Here is a 25,938-nt window from a genome sequence, read left to right as displayed (position 1 = left end):
GCGACTCCTACTAGACCCTGCACTTCTGCTAATGTAGAAGATTACGCATCGTCTGTTCCAACACACACAGACGACCTTCGTTCCACATGCTGCAGTAAAACCTGAGTAAAGCTTTCAGCACTGATGGTGCCTGTCCAGATGTGCATTGTAAGCATTAATGCACTTCCATTCAATCAGTGATGCCGGTCTGCAAATCATTGCACACACACAACACCCCTACGTTGCTGGAGTTGTAGTTTGAAGGAAAAGGGAATATGGAGGAGGTTTCATTATTTTAAAACATATCCAGAAATATGTTATTATTCCTGCTCCTGTTTACAAGGATGTTGCTGATGCTGATTGCGTGCCTTTGTGAGGATGACAATCACAGGAGTGCAAGTTTTGGCACAGACAAAAGAATGAAAAGAAGAAAGAAGGGAAAATCAATGATCTTTTTTAATTACATTATCGAAGCATAGATGCATTACTTGTGAAAAAGGTAGAAAAAACAAGTCTTCCTCAATAAGTTAAACCTCTCTGGCCAAAGAGCAGGGCCGGCTCACAAAAACACAAGATTTCCCCATAAAGCGTTCAAATTCATTTAAACAAAAGACAAGGAGTTAACTCGTGTTGCTGAAATGAAAGTGCGTCTCCTTGGTGAACTTAACTTGTTAAAAAAACAAACGAACAAAGATGATGCGAGTGGCTTATGTTACAGTCCTTCCACCCCATTGCCACAGGGCTCCCCAAGCAATTCTCATGGAACTTCACAAGTTCCACCGTTTGATCGACAAACAATAAGCTGCGTTATAGTTGGTACAAAAAATTATAATAACAATATCATAACGATGACAGTAATAACGAGAAATTGAAGTAATAAACACAGTCCTGTACAGTCAGGCTCATCTTCTGATCGACCACAGCCAAACCGATCGATCCACTGGTCTTCAGCAGTCTGACGGACCCGTGCTGACTGAAGAAAGCTGGCCAACGCGCCCGTCTCCTGTCAGCATCTCTAAGCTGCCCTCAGCTATGGATTATTGGAAAACGCTATTTTCTTCTCGTGGCCCCTTCTGCTGTGAAAGAGATGAGAGAAATCACTTTCAACCCGTTTCTTGTCCAAATAAAAAGCTTCAGGCGCTTTCACACCTAATGTGGAAATGAAACCTCTCTTAGAAAATTTACTGTAAATTGTGACAAAAGGAGTGTAAGTGACACCAACTCTGAGACAAAGACATCCAACCCCAGCTGTCTCACCTTGCTGGGCTTTGCAGCAGAGGTCGTTCCCACGGAGCGTTCAGTCCAGCTCGTGAATCTCGTCCTGCTGGGAGGCCGAGGGTCTCCCCGCGTCGCTCACCCGTTTGGCCATGATGTCCCACTGTGGAGTCAGGGCTTTGGCTTTGGAGCCTACAGAGGAGGAAAAGTACAGGATGTGTTGGTTTGGCTTTGTGACTCACTGAGCTGCTCCTACTGGATCCATGCAAGGATTAAATCTCCTGCCCTCTAGTGGCCCCAGTAAAGTACTTCTCTTTGTTTGAACTCTTCCTGCAGCCAAACTTAGCAAACATTAATTTTTCTTCGTAATCTGTTGTTAGAAAAACATACGTTATTGTTCCCAAACGTAGTTATTAAGTTGATCATCAGATAACGGCTCCTCACATTTAAATAGCTCAACCAATGTACTAATAAGTATTTTAAAAGTTGTAATAATAATAATTTAATGACAAGTTATAAAAACATGACTAAGATGATAAATTGGTGTTAAATAAAAACTAATTTGCAGTATTCCAGCCTAGCTGTGAGTAATCCCAGCCTGAGCCTAAGGTGGGCTCACAGACCAGCAGAGATGCTTTCCCTCAGGTCACACTTACCAACCCTCCTCCTCCCTCCCGTTACCATGACAACAAAGACTGTAGCCTCCAGCTAAAGCACCAAGGCCGATCCAATCCTCTCACAATATCTCCCTCTTCCTCTGGCATACTCTCCCTCTCTTCATCTCCCAGTCCGTCTCTTCCCCTCTCGCGTTGCACATGGGAGGGGGAAAGTGGGACATAACCCAAAAAAAGGAGAGCCCTGCACAAACTCTTAACCCGTCGGCAGTGGCTCTCAACTGTGTGCTTTTTTGTTGTCTTTTTGAAATATATTTTATATTTCACAGGGCAGGAGAAGCTAAAAGGTCCTATAGTTATTTATAGTGGAATTTATTTTTTAAACAGCAAAAAACACAACACTTCCAATAGTGTTGATGATTTAGTATGATCAAACAACAGCACACATCCAGTTCTAATCGTAGGATTTCTATCGTTTTTGAGCTTAAAGCCAAAAATGCAGAAGCATCTTTGGATGTACCACAGGAAAAGTCTGTCCGGAGTAATAGTAGATATAATATAATATAATACAGTTTTTGCCTGTTATTACAAGTAGTCAAAGGATCATAACCGCTGTAGAGCCAAGTCTCTCACTCACCATCCAGCCCGTTGTGCTGTTCGTAGCTGCGTTTGCCCAGGATAGTGGGTGAGCCATTGTTGAGGATGGGAGAGGATTTGATGGGCGTCAGGCTGCCTGTAGAAATGGACCCACGAGTCGGGGGGTCAGGTTTGGCTGGACGGGGATGTGCTTCTGAAACATAAACCAGAAAGAGGCAAAGTCATCACAAGTCATAGACTTAACACCCAACAGAGAACAGGAGGTGATACTGACGATATGGCACCAAAAAGCCTTATTCAAACTCATGCAACCACTTGCGTCAAGACATGACACCGCACGCCGGGTGACTCACCTAAATACCGAACCACAGACTCCAAAGGTTTACGATCCACGGGTTTAGGTGACAAAGGCTTCTGTGGCCCATCTGGCAACCGCAGGGCACCTGCAGAAAGACAAGTTAGGGAACGGCACGGGCCGGCTGAAGTGCGGCGCGTGACGCTCACTGTCGGCTCCCTACATTCTGCCTTGATGGCTGCGGTGTTGACAGGGAGGTAGGGGTGCCGGGCCAGGTATCGCGGCCGGATCATGTCCTGGCAGAGGCGGCGAGCCATCCGCGTCAGCCCGGTGGTCTGCAGGTAGAAGGCCTGTCGCGTCTTCACGGCGAACTTGGGGCTGCCGCTGTGCCGTAGGGGCAAACCGTGAGCGCTCTGGGGGCGGGAGCAGGTGATCAACACTTACGTACCATATAGTGTCTAGTCCAGTAATGTGTGCTCGTGCTCAGTTCATTAACACCTCAAACTTGATTTAATGAGCCATAATGGACCAAAAGGTGACTGGAAACGTATTTAAAGTGAGTACAATTACTTGGATCCATTGATCCTGGTTGGCAGCTGATTGGATTGCTGCTCAAAATGTGCCATTCATTTAACACACACTGGCCCAGTTAATCAGACACCCAAAAGCCCATTCACCGGCTTATGGTGTAACTTTGTTGAAGATATAATCTGAAGATTTGCATTTACATTAAACAGAGCTCCTCTCAGCTGAGGAACTGCATCCTGTCTGTATGTCCACTGAGCGGTGTGTGTGTGTGTGTGTGTGTGTGTGTGTGTGTGTGTGTGTGTGTGTGTACCATGCTGCGGTTGGGTCCAGGCCTCTCTCCGTCCAGTCTCGTGGGCATCTTCAGGCCTCCGTACTTCTTCCAGTAGGTCCAGCACGAAGCGCACAGGCGACACTGCATGTTGGGAGGTCCCCATGAGTACCACTGGTAGGAGCTGGTGGCTGAGTACACAAATGATCACATGGGTGAGCGAGGCGCGGAAGAGGAGGAACACAATGTGCACCGCGCAGCCCTCAAGCCACACGTTACCACGAACACATGCACAACCTTTAATCATTCTCCACCGAATTAAATTAAAAAACTGAAATAACTCAACTGATACCTCGCCTCAGGGCGTGAAATGCTATTCTTTGTCTACTGCACTTCTCCACAATCCAATACAATCCATGTTTTTATCAAAAATACTATACTTAAAAAGATTCCAGACAAATGAGCATCAGAAAACTGAAACAACGTGAAGCTGAACTGAAATCTAGTGCGATCAAAAGACTTCTCCTTTCGTGTGTTCAGACGTAATAAAAGAGGAATTTCAGAGGCGACGTGGTTGCAAAAATTCAATGAGAAGACTCAAACACGAGCAAATTCTTCAGGGAGCGATAAATGTATGCGAAGATATTTCAGAATAAGTATAAAGTATGCTTTATGAATCTCTGCCGGTAACATATAGAGGCGAGAGGAGAAAGGAGAGCGGCGGGAACACAAAGAACCAGAGCGTCTGGCGGGTTCTGAGCAGAGGCGCTCAGGACTCATTTTGCAGGAATCCACATAGAGTTTCACTCAAGTCTCTTACAGACGTAAAGAGCATTCTGTCATATCTCGCATACCAGCCAGAGTGTGCATTGAAAAACATTCAAAGCAGGATCGGCCGTGTAGCAGAGGACGGGGCAAGTCTACCAGTTACCATGTGTGACTTGCACCCGGAACCTTTCTATGAATTCAGACTCGCCAGTAAAAGGTCTGACTGAATGACCTAAAACATGTCTGTAGATCTTAAGAAATAATAAAACACCGTCTACCGTTGAACGACAGCGGGGACCATCAGTGACTTACTGTAGCAGCTTTCACAGGCTCTGCCGAGCACAGGGGTCGGGCCCGGGCCCGGAGGTGCCGGGACCGCCGCGCCCGCCGCTCCGTTCACCAGAGCTGGCTTTACACTGTTACTCAGCTGGTTGGGGTTTGGCTTATTACTGTTATGGCAGAGAAACGGAGTCAGCGTCAGAGCAGCGGAGATAAGGCCCAGTCAGTGTTCACTAAGAGAATAGATAACATTCATCAGCCTGCTGCCAGAGACACTGATACTGTACCGAGAGGCGCGATGAATACTAACACAGAAAAGGGGGGGTGTGCTCTGACAGCAGCACATACTCAACTTTCCTTAATGTACTGAAAGTATGGTTTGCACCGACCGTCTCCAGCATAATGTTTCCCACTGAAAGTAGCATTGCAGCACTCACTAGTTAGGGATGTACACCTGCTTCAACTTGCTTTCTGCCTCGGCCGCTTTTAATCGTTTCTGAAGCACAAACAAAGGTCAAGGTGGAAAAAGAAGAAGAGGGAGAGCAACGTGATGGTCAATCAAACAACCCTGTTTGTTCACGTATGATGATGTACCATGTGCATAATGGATGTTTTTACCTGCTGAACATATCTGTCTGTTGTCTTCCACATGTAGTAATACTCAATAATACTCGTCAGAGACTTCCAAGGCAACTACAGGAAACCAAAGGGACACAATGATCATTGTTTGCACTTGAATGGTCATTTATGTGATGCCAAGAGCTGCCATCACTAAATAATGTACACCATTCAAACACGCACAGTCTGAAACATGTGAACTATAATGAGAATTACAGTCATAAACAAGAAGAGGTTTGTTTGAAGTGAACGTCCTAAAAACCGGCGACACATTAACGTGACTGGAGCCAATTGCTCCGTTTTGCTTTTGTCCTTTTCCAGGCGTCCTCCACCAAAACGTGTCTGCACTAAAGCGGCTCTGAATTTCCCTTTAACGACTTTGAATGGAAAATGAGCCGTAGCCACACCCATGGTGATGGTGTAAGTCCTGCTGCTTCAGAGGAGGTCCGGGTGGAAACCAGGGGAAGCGGCACTGGCGGCCGTCGACCACCAGGTGGCGCAGTGCTGCACGCGCTGGGGCTCCACGGCGGCGCGCAGCACTGGCACACAGCACAGAGCTGCGAGGAGCTACGGCACAAAGGCGCCGTTCGCCTGGTTCCATCGCATCGCATTCGCACTCGCAGGCGAAATGGTTCATAATTGTCAGCTTGAGCGTCTCTGCCGCTCACTAGGAGGCCGCTGCAGCGGCTGGTTAGCAGCATATGAAGCCCTCCAGTATGTTACCCATGCATGACTATTATCTGAAGCTGAACATGGATGAAACCAGTACGTATCCGTAATATATGATTGTTCAGTTTAGGTCAAACTACTTATGATGACTCCAGTACTACTCACAAAGTCCTGTTGGATATCTGTGAAATCTTTGCCATATTTTTCCAGCGCCTCCTCAAACAGGTTGGCCTCCGAGGCGCTCCACTCCTCCATCTCGTCCCTGCAGAGAACGGGCCCACCCTGAGGCACCAGCGCGGCGATGGCTCGGGTCATGTCATAGCCTGTGGCGTGGAGGGTATCCATGGCATGAAACTAAACAATACACAAACGCGTGTGAGTGGCTTTGTCAGACTGGTCTAAACGCTGTTTGACCCAGTGATGCAATGGGGTTCCGCAACATCCTGCTGACTCCCTGGGATGACTGTCCTATCTATTTATTTGCAAAGTTTACAGAGTTTTCGTGCAGCCCTGCTGGTTCGAGCCTGGGGCTGTGCGAGCTAGAAGGCCTCTCATCTATGTTTTATATATGAGGATAAGATCTGGGGCAGAATAGAACCACAACCAGCAACTTGGGCCGAACGCTTGTTAAGAATATCCAGGCGTGGCGTCAACAATCGCTGGCAGACTCATAAAGGAGCGCGTTTGTAGACGCACGCGTGCACTACGGGCGTTTCCTTTGAGTCACAGCGCAGCCTCGCTCCAGCGCTGCGACCAAGCGCGTGCACGTGTGTGTACGCTGTATCTCACCAGGGTGATGTCTCTGGAGGCTGCAGCGGCGCTCATGTGAAGGCTGGGCTGCCGGACAGAACTGCTGCAATCCAAGGCTCTGGCGAATGTACCTACTGACCTATGACACAGACAGCACCCAGAGAGTACTTACTGAATCATCAATGCACAACAACCTATAGTGATCAGTACATATGTATTAAATGCTTTGTCTGGGTTGACTTACCGAGCTACAACCAAGAACTGATCAATTTGTTTCTCTGTCAGGGAGCTGCTGGAGTCCCACACCTTCTCCTCTAGTTTCTCCAAGTCTCTGCCATCAACCTCACCTGCATTGACCACAGAGACCCTGTTGTTGGAATTATCTGAATACCGTTGCTAATCTCTCACACATGTGCAGAAAGAGTTGGTTAAACCCAGAATAAAAACGCTTCATCCTGACTTCCCTTTTGAAAACGACTCTCTCGTGTATAGCCGTAATGAATGGCGGCGTTGGATAGGTGGGGCCTGCCAGCCCGCCCGAGCTTCCAAAGCACGTACAGGAATTTTATCAACATGGGTTTAATTAGGGGGGGTGGCATCCTAGGGTGCCCTAATTACAATTTTAGAGGTTTGCCCACCTGCTAAAAATAAATACCTGGCAAATCACAAAACCCTATATCTGTCAGGAAGTGTCACATTGGAAAAAAGTAAGAGAAAATGTTGTCACAATACGTCACAGAAATATCTCTTGAATGGAAAATATTATGTATTTTAATCATATGGACAAGTTGCAGTGTCAAAAAAATCCAAATTGGCATTAATCGAGTTTAAATACATATTTTTGTTATACTAAAAATACATCCAAAAACAGCAGAGCAGTCCCCGTTGTCCAATAACTGTTACGACACCATCAATGAGCCACACAGCTGCACCAACAGCTTCTCTAAGTCTAAGGAAGTCCTGTTCTGCCCTTTCAGGCTATATTATTGCTATACTGCAGGAATATTTTTCTAATACAATCTGGCACCTTAAAATAACAACTGTATTCAACCTAATCTTGATTTTTAGGAGGTTTCTGAACCAAATATTAGTGATAATATTTGATAAAAGGTCTGTTAGACCAGTCAGTGTGTGATCTACAGCCAGTAGATCAGCCCAGCCCTCCACCTTACAGAACTTAGCAAAACAGAGCGGGAGTCAATTTAAACAAACCGCACCTACAGTGTCACACCAGCTGCACACGGTATCCGCATCACCAGTCGCTGGCGTTTTCTGCCCTTATTGATGTGTCTGTACCGTTGTATACAGCACAACAATGTGCTGCACTCTGACCACATTGTAGCGCAGGACACAATATGTTCAGGTGCTCCAATTATCCTGCATAGGGAGCTATTATAATCTGGGACTGCCCATAAACAAGCCACTCTTCTTTTAATATTTGTCGTGAAATCATGCGCCACGACTGTAAAAGTATCGGTTGTGAAGCTCAGACATCCGATTATGTTAAATGTTTAGATTGTATATAATTACCCTGCCACACTGTGATTGCCATGGAAACCTTGGCGAGTTGATGTGACATATAGTCTATACATAAGACGTTTTTGAGACACGAACATTAACAAAAATATGAAACAGTCTATTATGGCCCACATGGTCCTCTGTGGAAAAAGAACTGTGCAACAATAGAACAATCACCCTCTAGGAAAATGGAAACGACTCCACTTTGAGCAAGAACAAGTTTCTGCAGAAAATTACGTCAATTAAAATTCCACATTTAAACTTGACGTACCTTCTGTCAGGAGGTCGGTGATGTCGGCCTGGTACTTGTTGCCAACGCGGATCTCCCCCTTATCGGCCAACAGAGTCTTTTGCTGAGGGTCATACACCAGCGAGTAGAAGAAGGCATCCTGGGAAACACAGACGGCAGGAAGGCGTCAGGATTGGATGAAAGGAACAGGAAGGAAGACAGGCAAACAGAGAGGTGAAATGGAGGCGTGTACGAGTCTGTGTGTGTGTGTGTGTGTGTGTGTGTGTGTGTGTGTGTGTGTGTGTGTGTGTGTGTGTGTGTGTGTGTGTGTGTGTGTGTGTGTGTGTGTTCCCCCTCTCTGCTAATCTCTTGTCTCCTCATTACTGTATGTGAAGAAGAACATTCTGGGTCAACACGCTGAATTATTCATCTGGCAACAAGAATCTCTAAACTCATAAGTCTCTCGCGCTCTCTTAAGATTCCTCCTGAAATCGAACCCGGTCAATCACGGCTTAAGAACCGGCGTTGTGCTTCTGGATGCCCGTCTGCATAAAGTACAGTACCTCTCTGTCCAGGTAGGACTTGAGGGCTTCGGTCTCGTTGAGCAGCGTCACACAGCACTTGCCCCTGGAGCAAAAACAAGATGAAATATTTAAAAAAAAAAAAGGGTAAAACCACTGAGGATGATTAATAAGGCGATGAAGAGGGAACGATGGGTGGGAGGAAACGCAGAATATTCAACATTATCACAACAACTGGTTACATAAGTGTAAGATTGGAGCGAGAGATACAGTACTATTGAGGCCGTTTTCCTAATCTTCAGTGTCACAGAGACTTCAGGATGGCGAATGCTGAACAAAACCTTCACCAACAGCAAATTTGTTTCCATTTAGTTAATCTGATAAATCACGGACCCATGTGTTACCGCTGACAGCAATCATCTCCGTCCCCTGAACGGCTCTCATTATTTACCAGCTAGTTAGCGGCTAGCCTGTAGCGCGTGCGTCTGGCGACAGACTCGAGCACGCAACGCAGCCTTGCTGCAAAGCGCCTGTCGATTCCATCAATCAGACGTGTCCTTCAACGCTCCAAAAGTGATAATGTGATACTGACTAGGTGGGGTTTGCTCCGAGCCTACTGATGAGCAAGAACAGCTCGGTGTTGACATTTCAAACTGGATTTCACGCCAGTGTTATCGCGTGGCCAAACATCAGCTGCTGCATCTTTAAGTTAAAAAACACAATACTATTAAGTACCTGATGTGTGTGGCAGGTAAAGACTCCAGCTGACGGGACAAGAACAGTTCTCTGTGTCTGAGCTGGTGCTTCTGTTTCTCGGGAAGGTCCGCCATCTCTGAATTCTCCATTTCCTCCTCCAGCTCTCCTGGGCAGCGAGAGGGAGCAAAGGTCAAACATATGCACGTCAGACGAGGCGGAACAATGGCGTCCACAGGGACAGCGGGACGTGCAAGTCTACCCGAGCAGCCCCACACTGTACGGTCTCAGGTGTAACACAGGCAGACGTGAAACCGTACGGATGCGCACTTGATGAGCTGGAACCCCGACTCCCCGGGGGAGACGGGGACTTGGGTCCACATGCAGAAGTACTTTACATAACAAGCTGATTCTGTCCATGTGAATTACGCCGCATCACTACAGGATCACCAGACTAAGGGTTTCCCTCATTTTACTCCAATTTCCTCTTAAAGATTCAAAATAGATGATTATTTGGAGCATCAGGACCTGTGTCTGAGCCCAAACAGCATGTACACACAATAACTACAGCAAAAGTACAAACTGGATACCTTTCCTTGTTGATAATCCTTTTTAAATGAAAAGTCAGAGTTTAATACGGAAAGAAAAATGGGGCACTGGGAATCTATCACAGGGATCTTCATTTTCAGGCTAAAGAAATAACTAATCTATCAGTCAATAAAGAAATGTGAAGTTCAGTGCTGGCACAGAAAACAGACTCCTCCAGAAACAGAAGAAATTTTAGAACAGACTTTCCAGTGGATGGTTAACACTCCACCTGACTAATAAACTGACATTTGTGGGTAATTCTGGAGAAGTTTCCCTCTCATTTTGACTCAGTAATTTCTGCAGATATGGCAACGCCAACGCCAAAGAGAACCTTTTGACTGGGTTTAACTTAATCCCCAAAATGTTTGAGTGTTTCTCTACAACAAAAGAAAATTAGGTCCAGAAAAAGTCAGAGAGAATGGGCTCACGAATGAATGGACAAAGCAACAGTCGAAGAGCTAGCAGCCCGTTTTAGTAGGTCATGTGTCTGAGTCATTCTAAAACGAACAGATTTAGCTGCTGCTCGTAGGCAACATCTCCACGGCACATACTCCTCCTCATCTGTGGACGAAGAAAACGCACGAGGAGAAGGGAAAAAGGGAGACGAGATGGACGGGAGAGATAAACAAAGAGAAGGATGAAATGGGCGCAGAGGGACAAAAGTGATAAAGCGCAAGGGAGCGCAAGATGAAGACAGAAGGAGGGAGGAGGAGGAAAGGGAGCAATAGAGAAATCAGCAGGGGAAGAAAGAGAAAACGAGACAATGACCAGCCGGGAGAGGAAGGAGGACAGCGAGGGAGCCAGAAGTGAAAGGGGGGGGGGGGTGAGAGAGAGAGAGAGAGAGAGAGAGAGAGAGAGAGAGAGAGAGAGAGAGAGAGAGAGAGAGAGAGAGAGAGAGAGAGAGCCAGTACGTGCTCCAATTCATTTGAAGTTTCATTAGAGGAAGCGAGACAGAAAGAGGGAGACAGGGAGCAGAACAAAAGCAATCAAGGGATTTTCAGGAGAAGAGATGTGTGGCCAAAATCAATAACTACTCCTTCACTCCCTCACTCGGCACCCGGCAGACGCAGTGGCCAGGCGCAGCGTGCACAGCGGGAGCCTCCATCTTCTGCCGCGCAAAACGCCGAAGTGCACGCAGGGACGGCTAACAAAAGGAATAAAACAACACACGAGAGGATGGGAAAGGAGTTGGAGAGGGGATGCACATGAAAGGCGCCGACGTGGCGCTGGATCCCCTGCACTGTGCGGTTCCAGGCGTTCACTGATGTTCCAGACCGGCACTGTTTACAAGTAGTTTATTAATAATTAGCGCCAACGATTTTTACTGAGATGAAGAAGCAGGAAGGAGTCACGAAACGGTAAATGAAGTTTAAGAAAACATCAATGATAACGTATTTAGAGCTTCATCAACTGTGGTAAGAAATGCCCCAGTCTGCTTATTTCTGGCTACATTATCTCAATAATAAGCTAATAAGCTATTAAATAACAGAATTATGTTCTAACAATTGAATCTAACTAAGGTAAGATCTAGCCTTCAATCCACATCTGGGGGGATTGATGCAGGTTCCATCACCTACGTAGCTCAGCAGGAAACCTGGTCATCACACGTGACCAGGCCTGAGCGTTAATACAGTACATAGGAGCCTCTGAGCGGCCGTGACGCAGGATGAGGTCATTCCAAGCAGGCGAAGGAGCCGCCGACGGAGCGAGGAGCTGGAAAAACAGGGCCCTGCTCCTCTGGAACGGACGTGGTTCGTCTATGAAGAGTCTGACACCAAGCGCCACAAGACACGAAACCCCTCGTCAAACAGCGCGGAGCGCGTCGCCAGACGACAGCCGCCAGAAGCACTGTCGAGCGCTCAGAACAAACCCCGGGCCCAAATGTTGAGGAGGCTTTCTCCCGTGGCACCATATGGCAACGAATCAAAGATGGAGGCCGATAACAGTTGCAGGCATGAACCCAGTTTACACAGTTCAGCAATCAGGGGCTTCAGTGAGCTGATGCTGCGTGGATGTGAAAGGACCTAGAGCAGCTGCTCCTCCTCCCTCTCCCTGCTGCGCCTGTCCACCGTCCACTGGAACACAGGTCTCTGAAGCTGGGCTCCCATCGGGGCAAATTCATGAGACGTGCTTTTGGACGACATTAATAATGTCGACCGAGGATTATGTAGAGGCGCCGCGGCAGCTTGGCCCCACGAGCGGCCCCCGGCCGGGCGTCCTTGAGTAGCAACTCAACTCCCCAGCCCCAGTGCTTTCTGCTCCGCTCCTCCGATCCAATCTCCTGGCAGTGCACCCACACCACACTCTCTACAAATTGCCTCTCCATCTCACCTGTCCCAGCCAATTATCAATTATTGATGAATGGGTCGCCTTACTGGGCTGAGAGACAGCGAGGAGAGGGAGAGGGGAGGAAAGAGCAGGCCTGGGGGCGAGAACGGGAGGTGAGGAGAGCTCGGCGGAGTGCTATTACCCTAACAAACTGATACAGTGGTGGAGGGTACAGACATAAGAGTAACCAACAGCTCTGTCTCCTCTGTGGCGGAATTACAACATTATTATGGAGCTAAATGGGCTCTTTCAACACTCTCTCTGTTTAGATCTGCAGGCGAGACACTAGACAGCGTGTTTACGTCGTCAAGGACGCCTTCCACGCGAAAAACTATTTTAATTTGAAAAGGTGCATCGGGAACATGTTTCTTCACACTGCACACATTCCAGACAAGGCTGAGAACAAGAACGGCACAGTCAGTGGGAAACAAAACCAGTGCAACAGGACAATGTGGTTCTGTTCCAATACGGCGGCAATGCAACTCAACGTCTCGCCTGCGTTCGCGCAGGTTGCGCTTCTGAGGTCTGTGGTGGAGTCCGAGCAGTACCTTCACCCTGGATGAATCGTACGAGGCGACGGTGTGGTGGCGAAATAGAAAGCATGCAAATATTCAAACGCTAAATTGCAAAGGCAGAGTTTCAGCCGCAGCCAGTGTGGCCCATATGGAACGAACAGTTGCTGGATGAGAGGCAGAAGCAGCTAAATCATTACAGATTTCTGCATTACTACATTATATATTATAATCAATTGATCAGTTAATCAACCACAAACATGCTTTCACTTCTAAAATGAAAAATGAGCGTCAAATAGAAAATCTGGTAATGAGTGAAAGGGACAAAGAGACATGAAGGTTGTGATCGTATGGAGTCATCAGACTAGAATTACATCAAAAGGCAGATGACACAGAGTCTGGCAACCGACGCCATACAGCACATTGCAATTGTGCAATTCTTTGGATTCCTATAAACTGGTGGAAGGCGACCCAAACCGTTGCTTTTGTAACAGTCCGCATCAAGCAATTGTACAAGGAAATGACTTTTCACAGCCGGAGAAAGACGTCTTCCTAACAATCATTCGAGGTTCTACAAAATGCAAGTCTGCGACAAAAGGCCAGGAGTCTCTCGCTAATACATAACATATGTAGGAGCCAGCCTTGGTTGAACAATGTGGTAGGGAGTCGGGCAGAAATCTGATTAGCAGCTAAGTGCATGTAAGCATGAGATTTACGGTTATCAGATTGTTGGAGAGCATGTGAACAAGTTCTCCGTTTTCCCAACAGAAGTTTGATTCTCTCGGTTATCTTCCTTCACGTATGCGTATTTAACTAGTCCAAACCATATGTACTGTAGGATCATTCAAACCAAACATTTCAAAACTGCCTAACATTTAAACATCTCCACGTGCTGCCTTCAATTTAAAACCATTACCGATGATGAGGCCACAATTTATAAAGCTGTGCAGCCCGGGATGCAAATGAGAAATTTATTCTCTCCCTGAAGGACACGTTATTACATATCACGGCTCTCGTCAAGTGGAGAGTGGTTGTATGACTTAAGTGGTTTAACATAGCGGCTGTGAGCAGGGTGAGGGGTTGTTTCCACGTAGGGGCTCCTGTGGAGTCAGTGCTGCGAATTAAATCAACAATAAAAAAGTTGTTGTGACATTGGTTCATGGTTCTAACAAGAAAAAATATCTGGCAATAATATTAAGCACTCAGACCAGGACCAGCTGCACCTTAGTTGAACTGGTGCACTCACTTGGACACTTGGTGCTCACTGTAACATTGTTGTCTATTGTTTATGGGAGCCAGGAGCCACATCTCAAAAATAGAAAAGGGTTGGAGTCATGGCAAATTCGGACGTCTGACGGGAGGGAACGGGAGGTAAAATGCCAAGTTCCACACAGGCGCGGACCAGTCAGGAGGCTGCTGGGCTCCGGGAGGAGGGGCTAGTGAGGGAGCTGGAGGCCCCGTTGAGGGAGGGCTCCGAATCCGTGCGAGCAGAATATTTGATCAATGACACACAGCAGACGCACATAAAGACATGCAGACTCACAACTGCCATCCTCCACTGACCCATAGCACAACTGAATTAAAGGTGCCCCTCCAGTAATTCCTGTGACAGGGCCCAGAGCTGAGGAGCATCACACACACACACACACACACACACACACATACAGGATACAGCCCACACCCATGTGGTGAGCAGCCACTCCTGCCATGCATTTTTTACATATTGCAAATGTGTGGAAGCCCCTCACCAAACTGCAGCTGGCGGCTGGTGCGACATGGAGGCCCACAGATACGTTCCGCTGCGTCACAATACATACAACCATTCACGAGCAGGGGTATCCGTGAGCGCTTGAGGCCCCGGCGTCTCCCTGCAGACCCACACGTGACAGGGTGCTGCTGTGTGGTCCAGCAGAGCAAACGAGCCTCCACCCACCCGCCCCCGGGCCTCCGCCGCGCAGTCACGCACGTGCGCACGCGGGCGCCTTCGCACCGCGAGAGCCGGCGTTTCGGCCGCCACACCCAGTCGCTGCCTGCCGGCTGCTGCGTTGCGTCGATCCTCCTCTGCGTGTGTGTTTGTTTTGCCGTCTTTTAAGCCCACGCGCTGCCGCCATGCTGTTGATATTACTCACGCTGCCCCACATCACACACAGTGCAACACATACCTCACCAGACGAGGAAAGGGGCACGATCTACTAGGCCCCGTCACCGTCGACTGGAATTAAGGTTGTTACACTGGGGTCTTGGCATTTTCATTTTTCTCAATTACACACGCATATTTTTATTTCTCACTATGTAATGAAGTCGAAAGGTCACAGGAATGAACATGTTTATGTTGCAGTGTATGGTCTGGGTGAGCCTCCTCTAAACTGTTGCTGAGATGTTGGGGGTTGGAGCAGACAAGGGGACAAGAAACTCACTATCACAAGGTAAAACAAATGAACATCTTTCTTTGAGGAGGTAGTGTTAACAGGTGACATTGGACTCTGCTTCCAAACAGAACCAGTGCAGTCAGTATTTAAAACCCAGGCAGATTCTGACTAAAAACCATGAAGGACCAAACAGCCGTGCCTCCTGGTTATGTTTGACCTGCTTAATAGGGAGGTGAGAGTAATTAACATCCCAACTACAGCCAAAATCTGCCACCATGTGTGGAACAGGTGGTGATAATATCCCATGAAAATGATGTTTACAATGACAGAGTGAAGGCAACCACCAGTTAAACCAGCAGGAGTCCCTATAAAAAAATTTACTTATTACGCCATTTTCAAGGAAAAGCAAAAAACCTCCAGTGGGAATAAATTCTGACGCTTTACTCTTTCAATGCAGGAACTAAACTCAGCACAGCGTCAGTGCCCATCATCCACTGGGGATTCAACCCAAAATGGCTCTGCTGCTCGACACACTTCAATCACTGTCTTTACCCTCTTGTACAACCAACGTGACAAACCGACTCATCCTTTTACGCCTTGCACCGCGTTTCCTCTGGATTCTTTTCTTTCCCAGTGTCCATTTAATGCACCGATGTTTCTCCGCTTTCCTGCCGTTTTCCTCCTGGTGCCCAGAAAATTAAAAGAACACAAACCGCTGCTTGAGACAGAGCCCAGTCAAAGTCCACCAGCTGTTCCAGATGCCGCATGCGTTTTCCAGGCTGGTTCAGGTGCCCGCTACACGCCCACGCCGGAGCGGCAGGAGGACGCATGCACAGACACACACAGGTGTCGTCATCTCGACACCGCCGCGGATCGAAAGGCGTCTGCAGCCGGGCCCATCAGAGGAGGGCTGCTGTCTGGACGGCTCCTCGCAGCTTGGAGACAGCGCACAAACTCAATTAAATTTATTATCTCCCCTCGATATAATCTAGTGTGCAAACAAGCCTCACCAATCAAGTTGCATCGTCTAGTTCAGGGGTATTTTATTCGATTGGATGTGAAGACTCTTCAACTTTTCAGTGAAACATAACCCCTGCAGTTAAGAGTATTTTAGATGACTGATGTTTACAGGCTGGGTGATGGTCAGTCACTCACTTGCATGTTTGTCTGCCAGGGCGATGAGTGTGCTGGAGATGTCCCTGCGTCGGTAAAAACACACCACTTTGGCCTCCACGTTCCCATTGGCTGTCTGCAAACGAGAGACAATCGGCGTTACCACGGCAACAAGTGGTGCCGCACACAGAGCGCCCCCACACACACACACACACACACACACACACACACACACACACACACACACACACACACACACACACACACACACACACACACACACACACACACACACACACACACACACACACACACACACACAAACCCATAAATGAGGCTAGATGTTTAACTTTGGCTGAGAACACGGTGTGAGGCTATAGCAATTCTCCAAAAGTGTCATCGTGACCAGGACGGAGGCATTCGCTCGTCGAGTGTGTGTTACTGTGTTGGTAAATCATGAAGCATGTTTTAAGGCATTACTCCTTCATAACTCAGTGCCTAAACAAAAAGGCTCACTGGGATATAAACCGATCTCCCAAAGTGGAATAAGCTGCAGCACTGATGAACTGTGATTCCTTAAAGTGTCTCATATCACTGGTAATCACATTTGTACTCTATTACAGGCCCAGAATATTGGATCAGGAAAGCTTTGCAGGAATCCTTCCAGTGACCCATAATGTATAGGCCAGACGAGGGAGGCCTTTACCTTCCTATGATGTACACTTTGTAATCCAGTCTAAAACACTACCAGTGCTCCCAGCAGGAGAAATATTGCTCTATGGCAGTTTGGGTTTGAAATACTGCAGGATTTCACATCATGATAAAACTGCATCCGTTCTACTAACATTACAACTACGCTGTTTGGCAGGTTTGAGAAGAACGTTTATATTCTCTGAAGGTCTTTCTTGAGGCCTCGACTGTTCCATGACTATGCAGGCTGACACATGTCACACCTTGCTGACGGTGACGGTGCAAATGCCCCAGGAGGACGGTGATGACTGATTTGAGGATCAGTCAAGTTTGGTTTGCAGCAGCTGGCTGTTTTGTACCGTCTAGATGCGTATCGCAACCATTACAGACGAGAAGCCAAATGATCTCTGAGGAGCAGCGAGAGTGACAGCGGCAGGCAGCACAGAGGGCTCACTCTGAGCTCTGTGTCAATCACCTTAAATAGGATCGGTACCTGTAACTAGTCTGCAGAGACAGGCCTCTTATTTGAGTGTGGTGCGAGATGGCAGGTTGGGATTTACTCAACGGGATCATCGCGCTCATCGATGCTGGGAAAACCAACTCCATAACAATCTGCATGTAGTCAGAAAAACTCCAGCCTCATTTATTATAAAGCACAAACTTTACAATCCACTGAAACGCTACAACTCATATCTACAGAGAAATGTTTGCAGGCTCTGCTTGAAATTTTAGTTGAACAATTAACCAATTAGCTAAATAGCTGCAAACTAAGATTCTGACAATTAACTAATTAATTAATCATTGTAATGTGGAGACTCCAATAGTTTCCTGCTGGCATCTGTCGGTTTGGTCTGACCACTTGATTAAAATAAATGGATGAGAGGGGAGAGGAACATGTCATTTGAGGGTGAGGTCTCACCATGTAAACTGAAATTAAATAGCGTTAGAGTCAAAAGGATAATAGTATAAAAATGTGTTATATTGAACGGTAGCAACGACCAAAAATATACATCTAGTATTGGTGAAAACAGATGGATTGAAAAGGAGAATCAAAGTTGTGTGAATGGCACTCCAGTGATTACACAAGGGTCAAGGTCAGTGTGACTCACCTTGTTCAGCTCCTCTATCCTCCTGATCAGCAGTGGGTTACTGGACGAGTTCTCGAAATAAACATAATCTGCAGAGGAACAGCGAGGAGGAGACGGGGAAGCGGGGAAAGTGGGAGTTGAAAGAAAGAAAGAAAGAGTCGGTCAGGCATTGCAATGTCAACTACACATTTCCAGTAAGGCCGCACCACGACCGCCTAATTAGCTGATGGGAAAGTGCAACACAGATGTCTATAAAATGCTGATTAAACTGGTTGAGGCTCATGCACAGAAAGCCCACGATCCACCGAACTGGCGCCCCAAACCTCCCATTCAGCCTGCACTTCCTCAGCCCTCGCGCTCTCTTTGTCTTATTTCCCCATTCAGCCCTCCGCCATGTGTTGCTGTTTGCATGCATGATGTGTTTTTGTTTGTGTGGGTGAGTATGAGAGGCTGCGCAGGCTTTACCACGCATGTGTGACTTTACTATGCATTGGAGTGTGTGCGTGTGGTTCCTGGCACTGCTTCAGGCCCATTGGAGGCTTAGCTCTCACCAGGACGTCCCCATAGGCTCCTCTCTTGGTAGGGTGCCTGGTCTTAGCCCTGTATGTGTCTTGGCTGAGTGCTGTCAGATTATACCCCACACTTGGTAGGCTGCCTGGAGCTGGAGCTATCCTCCCTTCACCCTGAACCTTCCCCGCCCCAACCCCCCACGTCCCCCCAGGCCCGAGTAGGGCAGAGATCGCCTGAAATTCCACCAGCAAAGCTGCAGTAACCACCAACTCCTGCTTTTATTTCCAGCACATCCAGAGTCCTAACCAGTTTGGGCACGCACCCAACTCCCTGTCAACCAAATCTAACTTACTATAAAGATAACTATATAAGATAACTAATAACTATAAAAGAAATATCCACCTACACACGCTGGATCACTCTTGAACTATCTGTCATGTATTTTGAACCTCTTTGCAGTTGTTTCCTTGTTCATAAAGTAAACTGATATCAGCCGTAAGAGCACTTGCAACTAGCCAGCATTTTAATGATCACATAATTTGCAGCTTTATATTTATTGGTTCGATTGACTGTATCACTGTGAAATCTTTATCCTGGGGTATGGACTCATCCTCAAACACACTCACTTTTCCAAACAAAAATAGTTTAAATAGTAGAAATCTGATCTATAAACAGGTACATGTTCACCAACAGATCCAGCATCAGGCGCACACAATCCTACACAAACACACACACACACACTACTAACACACTAATCTCTCTACAGGCGCTGATCTGACCTTCAGCAAATCAAAATGCAAAGCAAGCACACGGTTTACTGATGAATCACGAACACGTCTTTAACTTCTCTGGGGAACCTTTTGATAAACTACTTTTCTCCACCCTGAGCCTGAACCTTTTGAATCAACCCGGAACAGAACTGGTTGATCCTCCCGTCTACTGGTTCCCATAACGTATGATTACATTGTTATTTACTAATTGTCTTTTTACAAACTAATGCACTTTTGTGTTAAAACTGAACATGTGTTATAAAACCATTAGCTCTTCTGTTAGAAGCCTTGACCTCAGTTCATTCCTAAATATGTGGTACGCACTTAACGAGTGATTGGATCATTTGTGTAACCGGGGGCGTTAACAGAACCAGCAGAAAGCACAAAGTGTCATTTCTTTGACACCTTCTTATGGCAACCACACATATTCACGTCCAACACCGCTACAAGGCACGCAGAGATCACCACATCATGCTTGTCCACGCTCCACCCCACAACAGCTTGTTATTAGACTCCACTGCCACCGTGACATCTTCGTCCTGCCGCTGAATATCAAACAGGACAAGTGGAAATTGAGCGGCGCCACGGCTGAAGATGAAGACAAGATATGGGGCTCGCCCGTTTTCTTACACACACGCAAGGCTGCAGCCTGGAGGTCGAAGGTCAGATAAGTGCCTAGTGAGCGCTGGCAATCACCAGACTGACCGTGAAAGCGTGCGGCTGGGAAATTAGTCAGAGTCTGGGCTCAGTCGTTTTCATGGACAAAATTATGGAAAAATGAAAACAAAATTGTATTGCAAGGATTAAACCAATAGTCAAAGTAATTATAATACTTAAAAGACACCCACAAAATGTACAGTGCAGGTGAAGTAGCAATAATTAAAACTAGGGTATCATCAATTAGTATTTGAGTACAGCATGAAACGTTTTAGGTTAAAGAAGTCGTTAACGCTTTGTTTTATAATAAGAGTTTAAATCAACATTAGTGCAACTGTATTGAACTGGGATGCGGTTTTAAAGATGCCTGCTAAAAATAAAAGAGGAAAAAACTCCCCGGAGACATAAAGGTAGGTAAAGAGTTGAATTCAAAACGCTTCATGCTCTAATACAGGGTCGGGTCTCATGACAAACCACAGAGAGAAATCTGGATGTTTAACTGTGGCCTTCAACGTTCGCCAGCTCCAAGGGGAACCATTAATCGTAAGCCAAACTGCGTCATGACCATTTCCAACTCAAGCAGAAACACATGTCGAGCGTTGGGTTTGGTGTGGCTTTGGGTGTGAATCACAGCCAAACATTAGGACATTTTTGGTTAATGATGGCACATATTTCTCAGGATGTTATCAGTCACCATGAAGGTGAGATATTGGGCAACATCTTCCGTTTCCTTGGCTGGGGGACTCGAGCCAACAAGATCGGAATCACTTTTAAGCTCAACCTGTTTCCCCTGTAGCGAGAAGAATGTGGAGAACACAGTCAAGAGTGGGATGTTAGAGTGTTGGGAGTTTCCACCATGTGAGGAGATGAAGTCTTGTAGGGAGCGAGCTCAAAATGAGGCCAACCGAGAGAACGAGGCGGCCTGTAGGCACTGAGCAGTGTCACTCAGTCTTTCCTTTTGCCATCAGCCGCCTCGACGCGAACACAGACCTCCTCCCATACTCTCACTCCCCCCTGCTCGCCGTGGCAGCCAATCAGCGGGCGCCCGCGCCTCTGATGTCACGGTGCAGTCAAATTTTGTGCGAGCCAATGGCGGATGTTATTGAGCCCCAAAAGAGTAAGTCTGCTGGGCTGATTAAAACAGAGACAGACAGACGGACGGACGGACGGACGGACGGACGGACGGACGGACGGACGGACGGACGGACGGACAGACAGACAGACAGACAGACAGACAGACAGACAGACAGACAGACAGACAGACAGACAGACAGACAGACAGACAGACAGACAGACAGACAGACAGACAGACAGACAGACAGACAGACAGACAGACAGACAGACAGACGGACGGACGGACGGACGGACACGCAGCGATGAGAGGGAAAACACGAGATAACTGATGGAGTCTGAGTGACAGAGAGGGGGAGAAGAGTCCACAGCCCGACAGATGAGGTGGGCGCGTGAGTCCGTAGGAGTGAAGAGCGAAAGGAGTAAAACAAAAATACGGCACATCACGAACGATGACGTGAAAGATTAATGGGAGATTACAGCCATTTTAAAACAGTCATTGGCATGTGGCCCTGCTACAATTAGTCCAATCGATTGATCAAATGTGCAGGTCAAAGCTTCACAAATGTTATATCTGCTTCTCTCTCTATTTGAAAAGGAAGGTTATGGACTATCGCTTAATTAAAACAAGTACAGTTTAGAGTTTTCCCTCCATTAAAGTGACATCACCTGTGTTCAAAGGCTTTTTGGAGGTGCACCACTAAAATGTGCAAAGCAGGGCATTCATGTTATTTATATGCCTTAATCTATGAAACAACCCACTGGAAACTAGAACAGTTGTTTAGTCCTTTTGCTTTTCCGCTTCAGATCTTTGCAAACTGAATGTTTCGAGGCTTGTGAATGTTCAATCTTCCTCATCGCTGCAGAAGTTCCAGGGGAAACCGAGCTCACGGCAAAAAATGAATTCTTGATTTTTATACACTGAAAAACATGTCATTGATTAGAGAGTATTTAGTACACGAGAGGCCACTGCATCTGCATGTGCTGCCATGGCAACCAAATTTTAATTCAATTTTAAGTACTTGACTATTTCTAACCCATGGACAGGATCATTTGAGACTCCAAACCTCCACACATACTGTAGCTGTTGTGAGCAGAGAGGTGGTGTCCATCAACAGTACAGCCCATATGGCGGGAACGTAAAGGGCTGGGCTACAGCTCGGGAAGAGACAGAGGCAGGAAATGGAGAACGTGAACATCCGCCCACGCTTGTCCATGCGCAGATACCTCCTCCACAGCCCACACCCCATCCAGTGCTTACTAACACACGCAAAGAGTGTCACTGTGAGCCACAACCGAGGCCTATGGTTTAGACTGTCATACTATAGATGGAGGTTTCTATGGTAAAGCCAGGTAACGCTCATCTTTAATTTACCTTCGACTACACACAGAAGACAAAGCAATTATCCATTTACCAAATAACTGTGGTGCTACGGAAGCGCTAATCCTGCATTTTGTGTCTGCAGTTCAACCTCTTAAGGACTGTGATCATCCCTGAATTGATCTCCCATCCTGCAGCACAACAAGCCTCAGACGTCCACTCTGCAGTCCACTCATCAGACCTGTGAGAGAGACAACTGCCAGCGTGGGAAATTAGCACCAGCGACCGGCCAAACAAAGTGTGGGCGCTGTCAAAGTTTAGAAGTTAGTCAGTTTGTAGATCAGTAAACAATACGGCACCTTTAAGTAGACTCCAAGTCATAATTGGCAGCACAGTGAAAATCCTCATTGGCCAAAATGAATGTGGACACTGACACCAAAGTTTATCACTTCTCCAGTTAGTAAATACAGCGACACATTTATCACATTCTGTGCAAGAATGTTCACACGCCAACAACAGTACAAGGAATTTTAAAGGGCAGGTTCTCAAATGCATTTTCGAGTCAGTCTTCGAACCAGTGACTCATCCGCACGGAGACCGAAGCAGGTTCTGCTTCCTATAATCCCTCGTTCCGCTCGCGCCGTGAAGGTGCAATCGGTGCACGTGAAGGAAAGCAAGAAAAGCACACACCGCTCGCTCGCTGCAAAAATATTTCAAAGTTTGTCAGTTTTCAGCAGCCGTACAACGAGCACAGAAACACCCGCAGGAGCTCTGGTCCTGAAAAGTTGATAAGTTTGGAAGATGCCCTCCGGATCGTTTTTTAACTAAGGCTTTTCTCGGACAGGAGCTGCCGGCGGCGCATTACAGACACAGACCAGGGTCAGTGGGAAAAAAAAGCTTAACTGGCTCAACATACATGCAAACACGCCTCTGCTGAATTAATATGTAGTGAAGAACACTGTATTTATACTATATGCCTCAACTACTGTGGATGAATCCAAAACAGCTGCTTCTGTGATAACGCTCACGTATTAGTGCAGGACTGAATCCTTTACGAATTAATATTTATTAATAATTAACACTATAATAGATTCTACACAGAACAACCGATGTAGAGTCTGTCCCAGTATCACTATAAAAACAAGCTTGTACACAGTGGAGTGATTGTGTGTGTGTAGGCAACACCATAGGTTTTCTTGACTTAATGGAAAGAAGGAAAGAATAGATTTGCCTAATTTCCTGTGCAGCGGCCGCAGAGGTTTAACGAGAGAGTCAGCGAAACATGCTGCGAACCCCCTGAAGGACCCGGTTTACAGCCTTTCAGGTTTGGATGCAGTTGTCAGGTACCAACAGGGACCGCGTCACAGGAAAGGCACAAGGAAGAAGGTCTGCCGGCGCCGGAGAATGGCTTGTGGCCTGAACGGCAAAACAAAGACATCAAGGCCTGCGGAGCCAGCTTTTGTCCACGCTTCATTTACAAGGGAAGTCATTGCTTTTCCAAGATGATCCTCCATTGTCTTGCAAAGTAGCGGCCATCTTTCCAAGGGTTCTGCTTTGTTCCGATGTCGGCTTGAGTTGGACTCAGGAGAGGCTTCAGTCAATTAGGAGGCTTATTTTTGGCCTGAACCGTGCTTGTTTTTGACTCAGCTGTAACCCTAACTGTGGAAAAACAGTTTAATAATATGCTTATTCAATAATGTGATTCATATGCTTTGTGATTTCTGATTAGTCTAGGTTTTTGCAATTAGGCGTTCACACAATGTTTGAATTTCCCACACGCTACGGGGAAGTCACGCACACAAAGAACAACCTTATGGTGACGCGGGTTGTTCTGTATATTTTGATTAATTACATTTCATCCGAGCAGCAGAGCTCTAAAGTGCCGAAGCCAAAACGCACCATCTTGAAGCCACGAGGCCAGGAAATGGCAAAATCGCACATTCGTACTGGGGTTTTTTTGAGCAATGAGCGGAGGAACACGCCACATTTAGCAACGCGGGGCTGGTGAGGCGTTCATTTTCTGCCCTCGCTCAGGTAGGCCTCGCTTCATCCCACCACTACAAGCCAATCCTGATCCAGTCATTTAGAAGGGGAGCGACAGCATTTGTACTGTATGTGACTGAACATCTGCCTATGCATGTACCTCAAACATAATCTGCTCATCACCAGGAGGAGAAAGACGCCACTGTTCTGTCCACAGAGATGTGAAGGACTGAGACTAACTGTCCTGCGATACTTACACCTGTCACCACATCACACCATTATCTGGGATTTCTGACACTTGCACGTTTTTGCATTAACGTAATCAAATGCCGTTTGAATTTCTGCAACTGTAGTATCATGTTAATGCAGCACTGGGTCTCCATGAAACAGCCACTACCTTATTATAGTACATTATAGCTACTGTGTTTTCACACAGCATCTACAGGGTGTCAATCAGATCAACAGAAGCACCGATCAGTGGGAGACAAGAACACAAACATCTTAATTAGGAATTAACTGGAGCTGCACGTACATAAACATCTCTGTCTGCGTTTAACCCTTCACTTCACTTTTCTCCATCTTAACTCCAGCCTCCAACTTTTAAAACCAGCTTGTTTTTTTTTTTGTTTTTTTTGTCCTCCAGGGTCTAAACGGATTTCTCAGCTCACGAATAACGTGGCGCGTTGTTATCGAACAGCAAGTTGAATAAAAGTCCAAACTTTTAAGACGCGCGCGGCCGCGTTATTCGGCTTAAATCTATCTTTGAGGCAAGAAGGGAGCGCTGCTTGGGAAGCATCGTTTAATGGAAGGAGTTGCCGGGGTCGACGCTAAGTTGGGGCAGCGCTGAGCGGCGTGAACGAGCCGCTGCTCTTCATCCCCATCCTCCTCTTCACGGGCACCATCATCATCTGTGAAGCACACGGCTCTTCAGCTTCGGGGAAGCAAGAGACGGACCGCGGTCTCTACGCGCACGCAACACCCGCCATAAAGCAGAAAGCACGCGCGGGTCCCGCAACGTCGCCGCCCGCGCCGCCTTACCTCCGACCCGGTACATGTTCGCGGCCATGACTGCCCCCGGCCGCGGGCTTCCTCTCCAGGTAGAGGGGTGGCTCTGCTCGCTCGCTGCCGGAGCTGTGTTAGCGCTGCCGCCGCTGTGTTGGAAAATGGAGGATTGATCAATACGAAACAGCCGAGCTCAGAGACCTTAAAGGGACAGAGCACTTCATGACTAAACTCAAAGTTTGGCGGCTGCGAACGAGCAGACGAGCGCCCTACACGCCAGCAACTACTTTAAATTGGCTTTTTTTGCGTTAGCTGCGGGGAGCTAGCATTTTCAAAGTGTTGCTAAGTACGCCATTATTTGCTGCCGCGTGACGTCACCGTCTCGCCTGAAAACC

General features: G+C 47.1%; 1 protein-coding gene across 2 annotated transcripts; it reads right to left on the bottom strand.

Moving 5' to 3' along the window:
- Window positions 1–417: 417 nt before the first annotated feature.
- On the bottom strand, window positions 418–25,938 carry mta1 (metastasis associated 1). Of its 2 annotated transcripts, none has more exons than XM_029138303.3 (18): window positions 25,580–25,938; window positions 18,251–18,318; window positions 16,494–16,587; window positions 9,584–9,710; window positions 8,891–8,954; window positions 8,370–8,487; window positions 6,825–6,927; window positions 6,620–6,719; window positions 5,996–6,184; window positions 5,162–5,236; window positions 4,981–5,039; window positions 4,577–4,713; window positions 3,539–3,687; window positions 2,924–3,113; window positions 2,759–2,848; window positions 2,446–2,598; window positions 1,237–1,386; window positions 418–1,052 (listed from the first exon to the last, which is right to left on the bottom strand). In XM_029138303.3, exons 1-17 carry the CDS (start codon window positions 25,605–25,607, stop codon window positions 1,277–1,279), a joined length of 1,854 nt encoding a protein of 617 aa, XP_028994136.1. In that variant the 5' UTR covers window positions 25,608–25,938; the 3' UTR covers window positions 418–1,052; window positions 1,237–1,276. The 2 variants fall into 2 exon arrangements, with proteins under 2 accessions (XP_028994136.1, XP_028994135.1); XM_029138302.3 differs by having other exon boundaries at window positions 418–1,055; window positions 25,580–25,936.

Source organism: Betta splendens, chromosome 22 (assembly GCF_900634795.4).
Source record: "Betta splendens chromosome 22, fBetSpl5.4, whole genome shotgun sequence".
Classification (NCBI taxonomy): domain Eukaryota; kingdom Metazoa; phylum Chordata; class Actinopteri; order Anabantiformes; family Osphronemidae; genus Betta; species Betta splendens.
Note: the sequence above shows the minus strand (reverse complement) of the source record. Positions and strands in the feature narration are given on the sequence as shown.